This window comes from Lepidochelys kempii, chromosome 3 (genome assembly GCF_965140265.1).
Source record: "Lepidochelys kempii isolate rLepKem1 chromosome 3, rLepKem1.hap2, whole genome shotgun sequence".
In the NCBI taxonomy this organism is placed as follows: Eukaryota; Metazoa; Chordata; order Testudines; family Cheloniidae; genus Lepidochelys; species Lepidochelys kempii.
The window spans coordinates 115,986,844-116,006,518 of record NC_133258.1 but is presented as its reverse complement, the minus strand read 5'-3'; the positions used below and the strand labels follow the sequence as shown (position 1 = coordinate 116,006,518).

The 19,675-nt window shown below is 41.4% G+C and overlaps 2 protein-coding genes across 6 annotated transcripts in view; both read left to right on the top strand.

Moving 5' to 3' along the window:
• The window catches only part of MTRF1L (mitochondrial translation release factor 1 like), a 26,473-nt gene extending 21,870 nt beyond the window's left edge, over nucleotides 1-4,603 (top strand). For all 4 annotated transcript variants that reach the window (XM_073337702.1, XM_073337706.1, XM_073337703.1 and 1 more), the window contains 2 exons: nucleotides 2,657-2,793; nucleotides 4,141-4,603. In XM_073337702.1, the coding sequence (XP_073193803.1) occupies nucleotides 2,657-2,793; nucleotides 4,141-4,356 (353 nt within the window). In that variant the 3' untranslated portion in view covers nucleotides 4,357-4,603. The remainder of the gene's footprint in view (nucleotides 1-2,656; nucleotides 2,794-4,140) is intronic.
• Nucleotides 4,569-19,675, top strand: FBXO5 (F-box protein 5). 2 transcript variants are annotated; one of them, XM_073337700.1, is made up of 6 exons: nucleotides 4,569-4,656; nucleotides 7,641-7,749; nucleotides 13,175-13,911; nucleotides 14,492-14,582; nucleotides 16,146-16,328; nucleotides 18,536-19,675. In XM_073337700.1, the coding sequence occupies exons 3-6, from the start codon at nucleotides 13,193-13,195 to the stop codon at nucleotides 18,785-18,787; spliced, it is 1,245 nt and encodes a 414-aa protein (XP_073193801.1). In that variant the 5' UTR covers nucleotides 4,569-4,656; nucleotides 7,641-7,749; nucleotides 13,175-13,192; the 3' UTR covers nucleotides 18,788-19,675. The 2 variants fall into 2 exon arrangements, with proteins under 2 accessions (XP_073193801.1, XP_073193802.1); XM_073337701.1 differs by lacking the exons at nucleotides 4,569-4,656; nucleotides 7,641-7,749 and adding an exon at nucleotides 9,026-9,070.

Below are 19,675 nucleotides of genomic sequence, written 5' to 3'. Positions count from 1 at the left end.
CTTGATTACAATTTATCACTTTCCATGTTTGTTAAATTTCACATATAAAGAGAAGTAGTGCTTAAAAGCAGGTCAGACTATTAGGACAATGATTTGCTTGAGCGTGGAAGTACTTGAGTGTGGAAGTACTCTGTACTTGGAATTTTGCCTCTTCTTAGTTAGCAATGATAATTTTATCACACAAATCAATTTCTGTTGCTTTTGATACAACTCTAGATTATTCTGAAACCTTGAAGACAAAGTTCCATTCTCAAATGTTTTCATAGCTCATTAATATAAAATGTCTTGTCAACCACTTCTTCCCCCATTCACAGTTTTGCAGACCACCTCCTTTTACAATCCAGTTCATTAAACCATCTCCCTTTTTATTCACAATAACATCCTTGAGACAACTACAGCAGTTGCATAGATGGAAAATTTATATTTTTAGTTTTTTAATGCAATTTAGCAGCTGAAAAAAGGACGAGAGGCAGTAGCAGACAGATCTTCAGGAGCCAGCTTGAGACCCACTGAACAATTGTGTTTGGTGGTTCTCCCCTTTCCTCCACAGCATCTGGAGAACAGGGTATCTCCTTTTCTACTTAGCATTACAATGTTAGCTCTTTGAAGCAGGCAGTGTCTTTCTCAATTTAACATGGTTCTTACTGCTGTGGGGCCCCGCTCCTAATTGAAGTGTATTGATGCTACCTTAATGCAGGTAACTGCAACTCCTCCACCTGTCTCCTTGATCCCATTCTCAGCCTTTGACTTTCATCTGTCTTCTGGCTCCTTCCTCACAGCATACAAGCATACTCTCGTTTCTTCATCCTCAAAAATTAAAAAAAAAAAAAAAACCAAAAAAACCCCCTTAAATGCCATCCACTTCCAAATGCCATACAATCTTCTTTCTACTCACTTCTGAGCTCTTTCAGTGTGCCATCTACAACAGCTGCCTTGACTTCCCCTCATCCAGCTTCCTTTTGGACCCCTTCTTATTTAGCTTCCACTCTTCACCTCCACCAAAACTGCTGTCATCAACATTTCCGACATATCATCAGAGCCAAATTCCAGAATCTCTGTTATCTCTTTCTGCAGCCTCAGTATTGCTGATCACTCCAGTGTTCAACACCTTGTTTTCCCTTGGTTCTTATAGCCGTGAAAGGTCCAGATTCTCCTCAGACCTCTCAGATATCTCTTTCAAAGGCTCCATTCTTCTCTCATTATGTTGGCTTCCCCTTTTATTTGAGCTCGCTCTATTCTCCCATTGCCATTAGTTTTGCAACATCAGAGTCATCTCTTATGCCTCCTTCTCCCAACATATCCAGAATGTTACCACTTATTTTACAAAGATGAGCACTATTACTCGGTTCTGATTACTAAAATACTTGTCCCATCTAGCAGTGGGCATTTTAGATCTTCTTGAGCCTCCCTTCATCTTCCACTGAACCATGGAATGCCCACATAGGAAGCCAAGTCCCCGCAGAGCACTAAATATCCCAGCTCCCTTGGGAACCAGGGCAGCAGCAGCCCATCTTTATAATCACAGTTTTCTTAATGATAGACAGACACTCCAAGATGTTGGACTTCAGCAACCAATTACATTTGTTGCTATATGAGCTTATGAACTGTTCTCTGATCTGCCTACTATGCCATGCTTCATCTCTTGACCTTTTCCTATACCATTTTGTTTCTTCTTTCCTCTTGTGCCTGTCTCCATCACACCCCCCCCTTTTATGTTCCTGTTCTTCCACTTCCATTATTCCTGTTGTATCCGCTCCATTCACACTCCCTTATGGTTACAGAGGGAAAACAAGTTTTTAAACTATATAAACAATCAGTATTAAAAACACAACCTTATAGAGCCAGCAAGATATATAAACAAATCCTAGAAATTTATATGAAATTGCTTTGTAACCCCTGTATTCCCATCAGTTTATTTATCTTCCCGGTATTCATTACTCACACTTCTTGCTCTTTGGGGTGGTGACCATATTTTTTTTATAGCGGAAGAGTTTAGCGCATGTTTGTGTGGTGCTATAATAATAATTGTCCACACCCTGATTCTCCCACATTGATTACTGCAGCCTCTTCTTCTCTGGCTTCCCTAATTCCTAAATTTCTTTAATCAAGATCTTGCAAAACATAGATGCTAAGATTATCTTCCACACCTGTGAATCAGATCACATCACTCATCTCTTCTTCCACAGACTCCCTGTAGCGTATCATATTCAATTATAAATGTAAACATCTTGTGTATGTGGTAAAGGACCTGTGCAATTCAACCCAGAATTTCAGGCTAAACTTTTACTATGGATACAATTTTGTATGGTAAAATTAAGCAAAATTCACAGGACTGTCTTGGTACAAAAAGGAAAAAATCAGTGTATGGTTACAGCGGGAATGAAGCCTAAGCTGGAGTGGGGCTGAATCTGAAGCCAAAGAAGTCATGGAACTCTGTTAAAATCACAGAATCCGTGACCTCCGTGATTAAATCGTATCCTTAACTATTACAGATTTTGGATTTTATTTTTTTGCCTCCCTTAACGTGGTAAAGAAGGTAGTAGCTTGTTTTTACTTTTAACATAAAAATAATCTCCATTGAAGATGGAATCACAACAATATTTTTGTACGTATTCTTATTAAACATTAAATCTGATTATATTTTTGCTGTAATCAGGTGTAGTGTCTGAATGTCAACAAGAGAGATCTCAAATCAGAAATAAAGAGAAGGCTATGCAAATGCTTCGTGCTAAACTATACAGCATCAAACTAGAAGAAGAGACAAGAAAGAGATACAATGCCAGAAAGATTCAGGTAGGATTTACTTTGCAAACGAATAGCTCTATGCGTATGGGACTGCTGAGAGCAAGTTACATTTTAACTTTCTTTTTAATCTAATTTTAATTGCGATATATTAAAGTTAAATGCAGTGCACAAATGTCTTATTCCAGGGGTTCTCAAACTTCATTGCACAGCGACCCCCTTCTGACAACAAAAATTAAGTGACACCAGGAGGGTGGACTGAAACTTGAGCTCAGCTGCCCCGGGTAGCAGGGCCAAAGCCCAAGCCCCACCGTCTCGCCTGTAACCTGAGCCCCCCACCCAGGACTGAAGCCTTTGGGCTTTGGCTTTATTCCCGGATGGTGGAGCTCGGGCTTTGGCCCCGGCCACAACAAGTCTAAGCCAGCCCTGGTGACCGCATTAAAATGGGGTCCCAACCCATTGTTTGAGAACCGCTGTCTTATTCCATTAAATTGCAGTGCATAAGGCTTGGGTAGGGCTTGGTGGCACAGGTATTTTTCACCCTGGCTAGTAATCTTACACATTGAGCTAGCTGTCATTCACAGGGATTGAAAAAAACTTATCTACATGCATGTAATGATCACGCATTCTGCACTTTTGACTACTTATCTAGTTCCATCAGGACATAGTACTATCCACATTAAGTCTCTGAATAGCTTTCAAACCGCTGACTTTGTTTTTTTAAATTAACCTGTCTGAAAAATATCTCAGGTACATGATGGACAATATTCAGTCCTGGGTCAGTGACAGGCTAAAGGGCTGATGTCTGATAATCTATCGCAATTAGAAACTATGTACCATTAGAAAGGAAAGACTTATGGCTTTGCAGTAGGATAGAGCACACATTTCTAAACCTGATAATTTATTAAATATTTGACCTTTTAAGTGTGAAATGACATACACAAAACATGTATTCTGGTTCAGTGTCAAACTTTGTATTCTAGCTATATTTCATACACAGTGCTATACAAGATCTAGAGACCTAATGAGACAAGTGAAACAAAACAACTGCTGAGTACAGTAACCAGAATACTAGAGACGATACTAGTTTTTAATTCACATATACATTTATTATCCAGTGATAGCTACTTTAGCACTTCATATAGGTTTGTAATAACTAAAAGACCACTACAGTTCTTCATATATATATATATGATCTAAGAACTCTAGGAACTTGTTATTCTACAGACCTGTTCACTACAGCTATGGCTAAGGTTAGTACTATTACTAAATCTCTGTCATGAATATTGTGTATTTCTAGTAGGAAGTAAAAAAATGATGATCAAATGCTTAACCAGTATATTATTCTATGCTTAAAAAGAATACCATGATAATAAACTGATTCTTCTTATGTGATAGATTGGGACCAAAGGAAGATCTGAGAAGATCAGAACATACAACTTTCCACAGAATCGTGTTACTGACCACAGGATAAACAGAACTGTGCATCATATTGAAAGTTTTATGTTAGGGGAAGAACTGTTAGATGAAATGATAACATCCCTGATGGAATGTGCTGATTATGAAACTTTAATGGAAATTATTTCAGAAAATGTAAAAACAAATCTGACCTGAACTTTGTTCTTTGCTAAGACCTGTAATGACAGATATGGCTACCCTGGCACAAATTAGCTGCATGACTGTTTGCTGGAGCATCACACAGGAGGTGTAAACTGCATTTCAGATCATCAAAAAGAACTAATTTATCTCCTCATGACTGCTAAACAGTTTTTTTTCCTACTTGCTGGAGTAGAAGACTGTTGACTTTTGTATGAGATGACTACAGTGTAGAAAATCTAAAGTAAATATGATTGAGTTTGAAGTGATTGCAGTTTTTACTTTCTCACCTGGACATTGCTGCTCTACTTTCAAAAGGTATGCAGAAAAACAGAGTTGCTTCTAGTTCTAGGCTTCATTTGAGCGTAAAAATCTGTTCCATACAGTATAAAGCCAAGGATGCAGGGAGCCTCCCTTTTATAACATTTAGGCTAGTAGTTAGGGTGCTCAGCTGTGAGTGGGCTACTCTTACCTCTCAGGTGAGTGACCTAGCCACCTGACTACACAATGACTCTGTTTCTGTCTCTGGCCCAAGTAATATTTAATTATCTTATTAAAGTAGAATGAATTCAACAAGAGAGATTGAGAGAGACCTACATCAGAATATCCCATAGTCCCGTGGCTAAGGTACTCACCTTAGAGGTTACACACCCCTATTCAAATCCCTTATCAGGCAAAGGGGGGAATTTAAACTAGGATCTCCCATATCTCAGCTGAGTACCTCATGCACTGAGCTAAAGATTAGAAGGGAGACCCCCCTCTTCCCCACAGCCATTTTGTATGGAGTGAGACAGACACCTAAACTGTTTGTTTCTTGTGAAAATGACTTAGGCACCTAAGTCACCTGACTCCAAGAGAGGGGTTCCTGGTTGTGGATCACAAGCAGAAATAGGTCCCTCCCTGCAGACCAGATTTAGGCACCGAACTTTAACAGACACCTGAGATGACCGGGATTTAGGACACACCTTTCCCATCAGCATCTCCCACCTGCTAGCTTAGGCAGCTGCATGCCTAACTTGCTGATCTTTGTGTATCCCATTTTTACGGTGCGCTCTCTCTCTCCCCATGCATTGTATAGGGAGCCTATGCATCTAACGTAGGCTTTGTGGATTCCTGTGATTTTCAAGGCATCTGAAGCTAGGCTCGTTGCAATGCCCAAGTTCCTTTTGTGGATTTTGTATGTACTCTCTTGAAGCCTGAACTTCAGGTCTTCTGTTTCTTGCTTTCCTCTTTTTATCAGTTATATCAAGGTTATATGCTATTAGAAAACTAGTGGTGACTAGACTATTTTCTGTAACCTTCAGCAAGATGCTAAGCTCATCTGTAAAGGTGGAGTTTTTATTGTCTGTATACATTGTTGTGTTGACTAATCATGGCTGTGTAAGAGTTGCATTAGCAGCCCTGGAGATCTGAAGTCCTTTACTCAGAATGGTCCAGCCTGGGGATGGCAGTGCAAATTGTCCTGCCAGTGTCATTACAGATGGCAGTTCTTGCAGGAGTAGGGCAAACGCTAATTAAATATAAAGTATCTTAGCTAATAACAAAAATACCTATTCTCTCCAGCTACTGTACTGGAGGGTAGCAATTTATATTTGAATCTGTCTTTCTAAAGGTGGTATAGGTAATCCTGGAAATTACAGACCAGAAAATCTTATTTCAGTACCAGATAATAGGGACAAATCAGCATGGTTTATGTAAAGGAAAATTCTGCCTCTCTGATCTGCTGGTGATCTTTTTTGTGTGGTTAAAACAGAGGATAAATGAGAAACATTACATTTATATTTGGGTATGCAAAACACTGAAAGTAATTGTGACTGTCCACACAGACACAGTGATGAGCACAATTTTTATACCAGACCATACTATCATATATTGCATATATAATAAAATCTGTAGGGCAACAAGTGATTCATATAATGAGGAAAAATTTTGCTATGGGTAAAAATGTTTACTTCCGATTTCTATTTAACAAAATCACCAAAACATATTAGAATAAAAATAAGTTAGTATGTGCGACAAACTTTGCAGGAGTTTGCTTATAAACATTATAATTTCAATAAAGTACATACAAAATGTAATGTGTTGTAAACAATTAAGGAATGCAATTATAAAACTAAACAAAGTTTATATCTACATTCCATTATCTTACATTTACTCGCTTCTCTAGTTTGAACTAGGAAATATACAAGTCCTTTGTATACAAGTAAGTGCTTATTTAAGCTTGGCTTTCTAGAGGTTATTTTGTTTCCTAAAATGATCCTGTATGCTAGCCTTAGTACTAAGCTCTATTCTGTAAAGCAGTGATGCGCAAGCTTAACTTTATCCATGAAAGTAGTTCCTTTGAAGTGATGGGAGTACTTACACTCAAAGTTAGGTATCTGCACCACTTTTTGCAAGAATGGAGCCTTACTCGTCACAATTTTGGTATATTTATATGCAGAATCAGAAGTGTAAGGTCATATTGTGTATCTGTAAGTGCAACCCCCCTTCCCTTCAAGTTCTTGAGTTCTTAAAATCACCTCTCTGTTCCATGTTAGTTTTGATGGAGGGACTGTTTTCTCTAACAACTCTGGAGCTTCAAGGACACTACTCCTGCGTTGATACAACTCCACTGAGATGTGAGATGACTGTATTGTGCTCCCACTGGAGCTGATTTTAAGAACGTGAAGGAATGGGGGTTGCACTAACAGACACATAATAGCTTCTGATTTTGCACATAAATGATACCAAAATTATAGTGTAAAGGCGCCACTCTTGGAAAGAGTGATCCATATACCTAACTTTGAGTATAAGTACTCCCATGACTTCAGTGGAACTACTTTCATGGGTGAAATTAAGCATGCATCACTGCTCTACAGAATGGAGCTTAGTACTAAGGCCAAAATACAGGATCACTTAGGGAACAAAATGGCTGCTGGAAAGAGAAGGGCTTATTTAAACCTAAATAGCGGCCTAGTTCTAGACCTAGATTCTTGTCTTGTGCAGATGGTGGACTTAATCCTGAATTCCTTCTTCACTGCAACTGAGCATCTTATAGACAAGAAGAATTTAAAGGAATAAGCATTGCTATTGTTCTAATAGCCTTGGAAATTTATTTAGTAGCCAGGCAAGCAGAGTCTAAAGTGAGTGGATTGTTGGTTTTATTATGGGGGCAGCAGGGGAACCTGTTCCATCCTCTCCTTTCTCCAAATAAAGTAAATCCCATGTTGCTGACATGGAGGATACTTGTTAAACATTTTGCACAGCCAAGCCAGTGCTGAGACAGGATTCTGCCTGCTAAACTCTGTTCCACTATTGTCTAGGTGACACTGAATATTTGGGGGTACTGAAGAACTTTGGTCAGCTAACCACTGGGGGTGAGGGAGAAGGTTGGAACCTGACAGCCAGGCCTAAACCAAGCTGCAGCAGAGGGTAAGTGAAACTCCTGTAGTTCAAGGGAATAATTAAATGGTACAATAACATATAAAAGGGAAGGAGACATTAATTTACAGAGACAATTACTCCTGGGGGAATTCTGCACACAGTATTTTAAAATTCAGCACATCTTATGTGTCAGAATAACACAACATCATCATGCTCCAGCTGTCAGCCCCAGGCTGTCTGGCTGCAGGAGCACCTGTCGCCCTTGCTAGAGTGCTGGGAGGGGGGAAATAAATTCTGCTGGAAAAAATAAAATTTTGCAGAGAATATTAATTCTGCATTGTGCAGAATTCCAGCAGGAGCAGACTCTTCTGCAGCTTATGGTTAACGTGAGCCTGTTTTACTTGGGTTAGCATATGGGAATGATCTGCATTTCCATGTCTCCCTTCGGATGATCCCAAGGAGTTTACATTGGTGTTAAGCCACCCTCCAGGCTGCCAAGGGGGTACAACTGCCCCCGCTTTAGAGATTGGGGAAACTGCGCCACAAAGGTAAGGGAATGATTTACCCATGGTCAGAGAACAACTTACAAATAAACCTCAGGTTTCAGAGTAGCGGCCGTGTTAGTCTGTATTCGAAAAAAAGAAAAGGAGTACTTGTGGCACCTTGGAGACTAACAAATTTATTTGAGCATGAGCTTTCGTGAGCTACAAGCTCACTTCAGCGGCTGCATCCGATGAAGTGAGCTCAGGAAAACCTATGCTCAAATAACTTTGTTAGTGTCCAAGGTGCCACAAGTCCTCCTTTTCTTTTAGCAAATAAACCTCAGTAGCTACCCCATGTCCCAGTCCTTTGCAGTAAATACCTTTCCCTAAAAAAGGGATCTAAGCTGCCTGGCACAGCCAGGGCAGAGAACCCAGGCGCGGGGTGCCTGCATGGAGCAGCGCTCACTGCTGGCGCGAGCGCTGGGACCCAGAGAGGCAATCAGGACGTTCAGAAAAGCCGCTTCTGCTGGCGGCGCCGCCTTCTGTCTCCCGCGCTCCACGTGTCCACCCCGGAGAGCGCGCGCTGCCAGCCTCCCTCCCTGCTTTTGGACACGCCCATGGGCGCGAGCGCGGGCTCGCGCTTGCCTCGCCCCTCTCCCTCAGAAGAGGGAAAATGCGAGGGAGGAGGGGCTCCTCCTCGCGAGGCCCGGGATTGGCTGCCGTTTACAGCCTCCCCGCCATTGGCGGCCGGGCTCGTGGGGCGGCACCTGATTGGCCGCCGGGATTTTGGATACCAAATTCAAAGTTTTTAAAAGTACCCGGCAAGCGCGGCAGCCGCCCAGAGTCATTCACCGGCCGCGGTTCGCGCGGAGGGAGCAGCGCCCCAGGTACTGTGGCCGGGCGAGGGGGACGGGGCTGAGGAGCCGCCGCCGCATTGGCGGGGGGTTTGACTTGTCCCGGTCTCAGAGGCGGTGGGGCTGTGACGCGTCCCGGGTCACGGCGGGCTCGGTGCCCTGGCGTCCGTGCCCGGGCTGGGGCGCCCCGGGCTCTGGAGGGTGGATGGCGGGAGCGGGGCTCCGGCTGCGTGCCTCGGTTCTTGTGCTAGGGAAACCGAACGTGCCTCGGGGCGGGGGTTTCCCCAGGGCGGCCGCCGAGTGGCTCAGACCCGGCAGGTAGCCCGGGGGTCCTTCGGGGGCCGCCGGCCTCCCATCACCCCCCCACCCCCTCCCCAGGGCCTTGTAGCCACTTCCCCCCCGCCCCCCCCGGTCACTCCTCTCGGTCTCCCGCCCTGCGGCGGGATGGCGGGCCCCGGGCTGCTCCCCCCACGCGAGGGAAGCGCCAGCCCCGGGGGTCTTGGCGGGCGGGAGGAAGGCTGAGGAGCAGCCGCGCAGCCCCGTCTCCCGCCCGTCCAGGCCATGCCGCCGGGAGAGGACACTGCCTAAACTGGCGGCAGATTGGCCCCGCGGCCTTCGGGGGGGGGGGGTGATTAAAAATGAGGGAAAGAGGAGATAAGACCTGTCTCAGTGTGAGGATGGCAGAGTTGGGGGCTCTTCTGTCGGCAGCGGCCCAGTTCAGGCACTGGGTGCTGGGAATGGAAATACACTGACAGCTCTCAGACCCTGCAGTGTACTAACCACGCTAGGAACAGATGCACTGAGCTGATGTAGCTTTAGAGACCGCAGAAGGCGGCCAGGAACTCATTTGTGCTGCAAACAAGGCCATTAGGGGCACCTTCTCTAACCACAGCCCAGAGGGGGTCACCTTCACTAATTCAGCTATACAAGAACCACATCTTTGCCCCATTCACAGTACACAGAGGGAACCAATTATTTTTATTTCACTCCAAAAAGATATGCATCACCCTAAATATACAGGGGATACTTCTTTCTTCCACCTCAAACATTTATGGAACACCCTTTTCCCCAAACTCCTGGAAATGCCTATGATTGTAACCCCTTAAAAATCCTGGGTACTCCTCAGTCTCCGCAAACACAGGAGTTGGTTTTGCCTTTGTACTATGACCACATGGAAGGACACTTCTCAGGCTATTCCCAGTGTGCAGGAGATCACATCTCTTCCCCCCCACTACGAACACACAGGAGAAATATCCATCAGGGTAACATAGGGTACCCTCCTATTTCACCACTAACATATGTGAAGGGATATCTCCATTAACATTAAGGGATACTTCTTAGCTTCCCAAACATGCCCTGCTTCCAGTCAGCAAAACTGTGCCTGGGGGTGGCTTCTCCTCCCCCTCAACCACCATTTCCTCCTCTTCGTGGTGGGGGTTGAGACACCTCCACCTTGCCTCTGAAGTGTACTTTGGCTTGGTACCCTGTGCAGGAGCCCCTATCCTGGTTCTGCCTGGTGGCAAATTAATATCCAAGAAGCAGTATGTCCAGTTCGGTGACTGCCCGCCAACTGTCCTCCTTAAGTCATGGAACCCTCTCGCTAACACTCTGTTCCTTCTAGGGCAGTGGTTTTCAAACTTTTTTCTGGCGACCCAGTTGAAGAAAATTGTTGATGCCCGTGACCTAGCGGAGCTGGGGATGAGGGATTTGGGGTGTGTGAGGGGCAGAGGGTTGGGGTGCGAGGGTGAGGGCTGTGGGGTGGGGCCGAGAATGAGGGATTCAAGGTGTGGGAGGGGGCTCAGGGCTGGGGCAGGGGGTTGTGGTGCAGGAGGGAGTTTGGCCTGGTGGGTGCAGGTGCTGAGGTGGGGCTGGGGATGATGGGGGAGGGATAGTTCAGTGGTTTGAGCATTGGCCTGCTAAACCCAGGGTTGTGAGTTCAATCCTTGAGGGGGCCATTTAGGGATTGGGGGCAAAAATTGGGGATTGGTGCTGCTTTGAGCAGGGGGTTGGACTAGATGACCTCCTGAGGTCCCTTCCGACCCTGATATTCTATGATTCTGTGAGGGGTTTGGGCTGCAGGAAGGGGCTCTGGGTTGGGGGAGGCTTATCTCAGGCGGCTCCCAGTCAGCAGCGCAGCAGGGGTGCTAAGGCAGGCTTCCTGATTGTCCTGGAACTGCACTGTGCCCCGGAAGTGGTCCAGCTCTTGCCCGCAAGCACTGCCCCCCACTGTTCCCATTGACCGAGAACCAGCCAATGGGAGTGCAGAGCCAGCGCTCGGGGTGGGGGCAGCATGCAGAGCCCAGTGGCCCCCCCGCCTAGGAGTCGGACCTGCTGCTGGCTGCTTTCAGGGCACAGCGAGATGTCAGAACAGGTAGAGTCTAGCCGGGCAGCACCGCTGATGGGACTTTTAACAGCCTGGTTGGCAGTGCTGACCACAGCTGCTCCGACCCAATGCCTTACATTCCGTGACCCAGTACTGGGTCGCCATCCGCAGTTCAAAAACCACTGTTCTAGGGGCCACTTGGAAATACATTGAATGTACTATGGTGTTTAAGACAGGAAGTGAGGATGCCATTATATCCATCATAAAAAGCAGAAAAAAAAGTTAGTGAATTATTTTTGGCACAATTATATCCAGGGTAACACTCTATTCTTATGAAAAGGTGCTGCTGGAATTTTAATGATCACTGATTGGGACCTGAAAGGCATGCACTCAAGTAGTAGAGTGCCCTAACTCCATTCTGGAGTATAGATTCAGGACTGTCTCTGTGGAGAGAGTGCCATATTTTGAATACTTGACTTCCTACAGCACTGGGTTGTTTTCCACTTCCAGGGTCTCCTTCAAGTACTGACTTGGCCCAACTGTGCTTGGCTTTTGAAAACTGGCAAGATACATTTTTTTAGTACTATTTTCAGTAACTACTGTTTTGTGTGGATTTGGAGAAGAGCTACCTATTCATAATAAGATCTGATGGCACTTCTTGCAAGACTTAAAAGTGATGCCTGTATGGTATCCAAATTACAATTGGGAAATTGCATTCTGCCCACTAACCCACCCTCCTACATATTCAGTTGGAGAAGTTACTCAGTTTCATTCTGAAAAATGTATAGTGGAGTTGGTCTAAAACAGCTTTTGCATTTCATTTCAAGTTGGCTGCAGTTAAGTGGCGGAGAGGTTCAAATGTGCTGTGAATGTCACTTTTGTAAATGGTAGACTGAATTCCGCATTATGGAATTTGGAGCCCCATTAAAAGAATGGCTCTGACTAAATTCAGACAGTATAAGTAGAACTTCAGCTCAGGACACATGCTCACTCAATCAATGCAGGATAGCTGGCTGGCTGGTTGGTCCAAGATATCCTAGAGCTTCATGTCAGCAGGAGAGAAATAGGGAAACTATAAAATGGAGCTTATCTACCATGAAAAGAAATGAAGTGGAGCTATGTGATACCTTTCCCTCCCTCACAGCATTTTTTTTCTAAGAATAGAGAGGAGTTCCCCCTCCGCACCTATACTATCTAGCAGCCAGTGCGAAGGTAGAACTCTCCATCCCAGACATCTCAGAAAGTATAAGAATAGGCATGTATTCTGTGGAAAACTGGAAATTTACACAAATTGTCCATTCGTATAAGACACATGGTGAAACATTAAAATACGTGGTTTTTTTACTGGATCTTTCATTAAAAAGATCACCATAATCTATTCTGTAGTATTCAGTTTGATACAAACATTTATTTAAATGTTTTTCTGTAAGATTAAAGGTCTGTTGGGAAAGGACGAAAGTCTTGTATTGATGGGTTCTTAGAGCATTTCCATATAGGATGAATTTTAAATGGACAGGTGAGCCCAGAAGTTTGGCAGGTTGTCCTCGTATGTATCTGATGGTAAATGTCTTCCAACTTAAACATTTTCTTCTTGGTGTTGTGTGCTTTTAGCATAGGGATTAGGGACATATGACTGGAAGGGACCTCCTGGTTCGTAGAGTACAGTCATAGGGAATTCTGTTGTCACAGGGAATCTCATCACTTAAGTGGAAACCTACAATAGTTGTTTGCCATAGAGAAATTTGGTTTAACTGTGCAACTGACTTGTTCTGGTTAGAGCTGTTTTGGATTAATACTTTGTTGTTTTGTTGCAGGATACAAACCAGAAAATAATGAAAGCAAACCTTAACCACTCCACGAGAATGAAATGTGATTTTAATTGTAACCACGTCCGCTCTGGACTCGCACAATTAAAGACTGATGCAGTAAAGGCAAGACTAGAAGAATCCTCTACCTCGAATTATGAGGAAGGGTCTTGTAAAGACTGTGTTAAAGAATATCAGAGGCTATTGCATAGTGAACTGCAGAATGTAACACCCAGGAATTTTGACCCCAAAGCTGAAGGAAGGCTTGTACATAACAAAGAAAACCAGCAAGTATTGTACAGATTTGGTGAAGGTGCCTGTGAAATGGAGGCATTAGAAAACAGTAGGTTTAATGAGGAGAGTGGTTACTCCTCTATGTTGAGCAGCGAGTACAATGATCCAACAGAACATGAGGACAGTATATTACTGGCGGGAAATATATATGGCACACCAAATCACTGTCTCATGAACCAAAGCCAAGCACAGCTTTCCAAAAAAACCTTGTTACCAGTTACCTATTTTGAGGAACTGGTTTGCTCAACTTTGAAAAAAAGTGGTAAAAGAAATCTTAAATCATGGGCTATTGTGGACAGAATTGTTTCCCGGGGAAGCGTTGGACTTAGGAATCTAATTGGCAGAAAAATGGGATTAGATGGAATAGACATTCTTGGTGAACTCTTCCAAAGGCACCTCAGACATCTTTTAGCAAACATCTTAAGACATCTTGATGAGATGGACTTAATAAAGTAAGTTTACTAACTTTATGGGAGTTTGTCATTGGGAAAGCAATAGTGCTAGTGGGAACCAGAAGGGATGCTGCTCTGTGCATATGAGCTTGACTTCTGCACATTGGTTAGTATTATGTTACAACTTCAAAAGTATCCTAAAAAGTTGCATTACTCAACATGATGAATGTTGCTATATAGGAGTGATGTGCATCTTTCATAGAAAAAGTATAATACTCCAGTTCTACAAAACTACCATGAAAATCTACCAAAATTCACTCATTTGCCCTTACCATGACACAATGTTTATTTGCCTGTTCAAAATTTTAAAAATTTCTATTGTCCGTTCATATGGTAAGCTCACTGGGACAGGCACCCTCTCACGTTTTATATTTGCACAAGTCTAGCACATTTTGAGTACTGCCAGATATAAATAGAAAAGAGGTAATGGAATAGCCTGCCTCTTGAAGGGGGTGGGAGGGTGTGGACTCAGTCTCTTGAGGACACTTACACTAGTGGACTAGATCTTGGACATATTTTTGAGCAACAAGTTTATTTTTTACTTTCAGAAGTTGTTAAGGTGTTTGTGTTTTCACTACAGTGTGGCTAAAGTGAGTCCAACATGGAAGAAAATTCTAAAGGAAGACAAATGGGCTTTCCAAGTGTATAGTAAAGCAGTGAAAAGCCTTTCTGTAAGTTCCTGCATTTGATAACTTTAAATCTGAATCAGTGATATACAACCTGTTGCTTGAGGGCTAGCTGTGGCTCTTGAGGATGAAGATCAAAAAAATTATTTGATTATATATTGAAAATATGTTCTCTGAGCTGGGCCCTGTGATATTTAAACTGAGGTGTTTAAATCCTGTTAAGGTTGACATCCTTTTTTTAACCTGAAGTGCAAACCTGGAAAATCTGGACTAAAAGTTCACTTCTTGGTGGAAAAGAGACAAACATTCCTATTCATCACAACAAAATATTGATGAAAAAATTGTTTTGTTTTAAAATTTTGCTGTTGACTCAATTGCATGATTTGTCAAATGGTTAAAAATTGTGGTAACTTGGTAATAATGTTCAGCATAATTGAAGATTATTGAAGTTAATGGTGGCCTAAACCATGTTGTCCCACAGATGTTTAAAAGAGGGCTATCCATGAATTGCATTTAACTCACGCAATTAACTCAAAACAAATTAACTCGATTAAAAAAATTAATCACAGTTTTAATCACACTGTTAAACAATAATAGATACCAATGTAAATTTATAATTTTGTGGATGTTTTTCTACATTTTCAAATATATTCATTTCAATTACAATACAAAGTGTGCAGTGCTCACTTGCACTGTAAAAAAGAAACAAAAGAAATAGTATTTTTCAGTTCTGCAGTGCAATCTCTTTATTGTGAAAGTACAACTTACAAATGTAGAATTATTTTTTTACATAACTTTTGTTTTTGAGTGCAATGTAAAAATGTTAGAGCCTACAAGTCCACTCAGTCCTACTTCTTGTTCAGCCAATTGCTAAGACAAACAAGTTTGTTTATATTTATGGGATGTAGTGCTGTCTGTTTCTTATTTACAGTGTCACCTGAAAGTGAGAATAGGTGTTTGCATGGTACTGTTGTAGCTGGCATTGCAAGATATTTACGTGCCAGATATGCTGAATGCTCCTATGCCCCTTCATGCTTCGACTTGTAGATCGCACTATCTTTTGCATTTTCACGATAAAAAGATTGTTCTACAGTACTTGTATGAGGTGAACTGAAAAATACTATTTTTTTGGTTTATCATTTTTTCAGTGCAAATATTTGTAATAAAAAATAATAGAAAGTGAGCACTTACACTTTGTATTCTGCGTTGTAATTGAAATTAATAGATTTGAAAATGTAGAAAAACATCCAAAAATATTTCTAGTAAATTTAAATTGGTATTCTATTGTTTAACCGTGTGATTAATCACCTTTTTTAAATCTTGTGATTAATTGTAATTAATATTTTAATCATTTGACAGCCCTCCTTTAAAATAGTAATAAGATTAGCTAGTTACACCAAAAGTACAGGTAAAATGAAAGCCACATAGCTTACTATCAAGGTTTGAAAAAATTACCATAAACTTGCTCGCCAAAGAAAAGTTTACAAAGAAAACCTCAATACTTTATTTTAAAGATACACAGCTACTTTACATCAAAGTTAAATTTTTATACTGACAGTTACTTAGAGGAGCCTTGTTAAATCTTAACCTCATTTTACTTCTTGACAGGATGGTAGTGTACAGCCCTCAGGACATACTGTAACAAGGGAATATGTTCTGTATCGAGCAGCTTTAGCTTCTGTTCAGACCGCAGCCCCTCCAAACAGCTCATCCAAAAAAGCATCCAGATCCAAATCATCCAACCAGAGCAATCAGAATGGTTCTTACAGCCGACACATGGAGTTTTCTGAGGTAATACTGATGTTTTTATTCCTCTTTAACCTCTAATGTGCTGTCAAGAATAGCACGTGAACAGTTTGTAACTCATGTTTCTAAAATGAACACCACAGTTTTAACCACTGGTAACACTTTGCAAGTATAACTGACAAATTTAGATTATGGAACCTATTTTTGCTGTATGTATAAAACTGGGTGGGGAGTTATATAATACAATGGGATGGTCTTCATTGAATAAGGCTATGAGAAGAATACTTGGGTGTAAATCTTAGCTCAGGGCACAAGTGAAAAGTAATTTTGTGGCTTCCCCCTGATTGCCATCTGTGTGCAGTGAGTTTTCCAAACATACAGTCCCTGCCCTCAAAGAATTGTCTCACTTTGTAATATAACATGACTAGCAGTGTCTACTCAAGAAAAGCCAATGACTAACAGGTCTGTACTAACTTATTTTTAAAGATTGACACATATCAACGCAACTATTGAGGGAAATCTGTATATTGCCTGCCCATGCTATGCTTCTCTTACTTCAAGTTTTATGGCATTGAAAAAAAGGCTCTTTTTCCAAAAATGTACATACTAGCGTGCCTCAGAATGAGACTGCTGAAGTTTTGTTTTGTATTCTTAGCCCCTTTATTCACCCAAGAGTAAGGCCTCACATACTCTGCAACCTTCATTGAAGAAGCCTGTCATAAAACAGTTCATCTTGTATAGAAGGGATCATAGCCATGCCTCTAAAACTAGGCTGAATCTGTGTTTTCAGGAAACTTCTTGACAACAATGTTTTAAATGTTGTTCCCTAACACAATAGCACTGGACAACCAGATGGTGAAACTGACCAGTCTATCTCCCAAGGAGCATAAATGGTGAAAAGATAGAATTCTGATTACTCTGTGTTTTGGACCCCTCTTGTTTGCCTGTCATAGGGCTTATCTAAAAAGTATTGTTGTTGTACACATTAAAGATGAATTGCCAATACATGTGCTGAATCTCCACCCCCAATCAAATTGTATGGAACATTCAGCACGGATTTGTGTGGTTTCTTTGGTAAATTGTATCTCTTGCTTTGGCTTTATAGTTTGCCTCAAAATTAAGACTAATCTTTTCCTACTTTGGCCACAGGACTGTTGTCATTGATGTGCTGAATCTGCACTTTGGGACCAGTGGCTTTTGCTGTTCAACAATTTACTAACCTCCAAATTTTCCAGTTCAGTTCATTTGCCTGGTGTCTTTCAAATCAGAGTAGTTTCTGACTTCATTTTAGTTGGGTCTGTTGGTTGGCTAATAGCTGCCGCAAATTCAGTGTTTTACCTGTTTAGAGATGATTATGAGGTTAACCAAGTGCTTCATAGTTGGAATAAGTTACAAATATTACAGTCCACAGCAAAGTATCCAGGTTAGGCAGATCTGTTACTTCAGCTGATAATACATTCAATACTGACTTCACGAAGACAAACAAGTGTAAAGTTTCTGTAAACCCACATTCATAACTTTCAGTGTTGCTGTTCTTTGGCTGCTGCTTTTAGCCATTCCTCATCAAACTCTAGTATGTTTTCCATGAAATCCATAAGACTAAAATTGAAATGTAATCTGAGTGTACTGATTAGTGATTTTTGACTGCCTCTGGTTGAGTGCCCAACTTGAGGTGTCTTTTTTGGGGTGGGGGGATTTTTGGGGAAGAGGGGCTGATTTTCAGAGAGTGGATGCTCACCACTTCTGAAAATTAGTTCTATTTATAGTGTTTTAAGTTGAATGTAATTCTAAATGGATGGTAGTCCCTTACGAAAGTAAATGTAGTTGAGGTCCATCATATATGTTCTTTAGATGAGGGCTGAGGGATCCAGGCCTTATTTGCATTTACTTATTTATTTATTACTCTGCAATGAGAGACTTAGTCCAATGTTCTGGTTACCCTTGACAATGTTTTAGAAAGCGTCTTAGATCTGTTTCCATAAAATCGTACATATCCAATAGCTCATCAATAGTATAACTCTAGTAAGTTGATTAACCTCACCACAGAATCCCCTCTAGAGTTCCATACCACCGATCTCCAGCTCTTTCACTCATCCTTCGGGAGAAGGGAGAAAAGAAGGGTCTTGCAACATTCCCTGAAGACTAACAAACTCAGGGGGAAGTTTATAAAACAAGGGGGAAGACTTGGTGTTTGTGTATTTACTCGTTCCAGTGATTATTTCGCTAAAAATAAATGTATATTTTCCCGATAGGCTGCCAAGACCTTGAAAAACACTGAAAACCTTAAGGTTTGTAGTCGCTGCAGCTCACCTGCAAAATATGACTCCTATCTACAGAGGGCAACATGCAGCCGTGAAAGCTGTAGCTTTGACTTTTGCACCAAGTGCCTGTGCTGCTACCACAATTCCAGAGACTGTGCAAGTGGCAAACCTGTGAAATCAAGCTCTCAGCTAGGACTTCTTCCTGGCACCAAAAAGAGCAAACAGAATTTGCGGAGATTGTGATCTGTTGTGCTGTCAGCAGCTGCTATTCTATCACAGAGGTTAATTCAGAGATGAAAGTTATCCTAAAGAAAAGTGAATGTGGGAGTGGTTCTTAGTAAATATCTTTTTTAAAAATAAGTTGAATGTATTCTAGATCCATTTCTCAGCTGTAGTCAATTTTTAAAAAACTTTTGAGACTTTTCAGAAATTTGTCCATACCCAAACATGTTTTTTTACTGATTTATAAAATTTAAAAGAAAAATTTAGATACGAATTCTACAGTATCTTTTAAAGAATGTTCTTAACTATTAACTTAAATTAAAAAAAAAAAGCAAGGTTAAATGATCATTTTTGGCAAGTATTCCTACATGTCTGAAGCTAGCATTTTTCAGTGGGGGGGTGGAAGAAGAATTGTTTTAAGGATTGAATTTTGTTTTAATTAAGTAATATTTGATTTTATTGTTCCAGAAAAGTCTTTTAAATGAGTTTACAGTGGAAATTTGAATTGGAGTGTGCATATTAATGAGGTCCTTTTATATACAAAAAGTTGTGGGACTCTTAGTTTTAGAGTACATGTTTTGCATTTGAGCCTCATCAGTCTAAAATTGGAACTTTAAGTTAAATTTTCAAAACACTAGCTGGTCTGATGATTTACGTGAAATTAATCTTGGATTTGACTGGTGTTTCTTCATTCCTCCCCTGCTGGTATGATCAAGGAGCTACAAACTGACCTAGGACTCTTGCCATACTGACTCCATTCCAAAAAAGTGTTAAAAAAAAAAAAAAGTATATAGTACATTGCTAAAGAAATGATTTGTCACTTTTCTTCAAATTGTATGTTAAATTTTAGATGTTTGTATATATGTAAATATGACTTTAAATATTTGTCAGTCTACCTTTTATACTGTA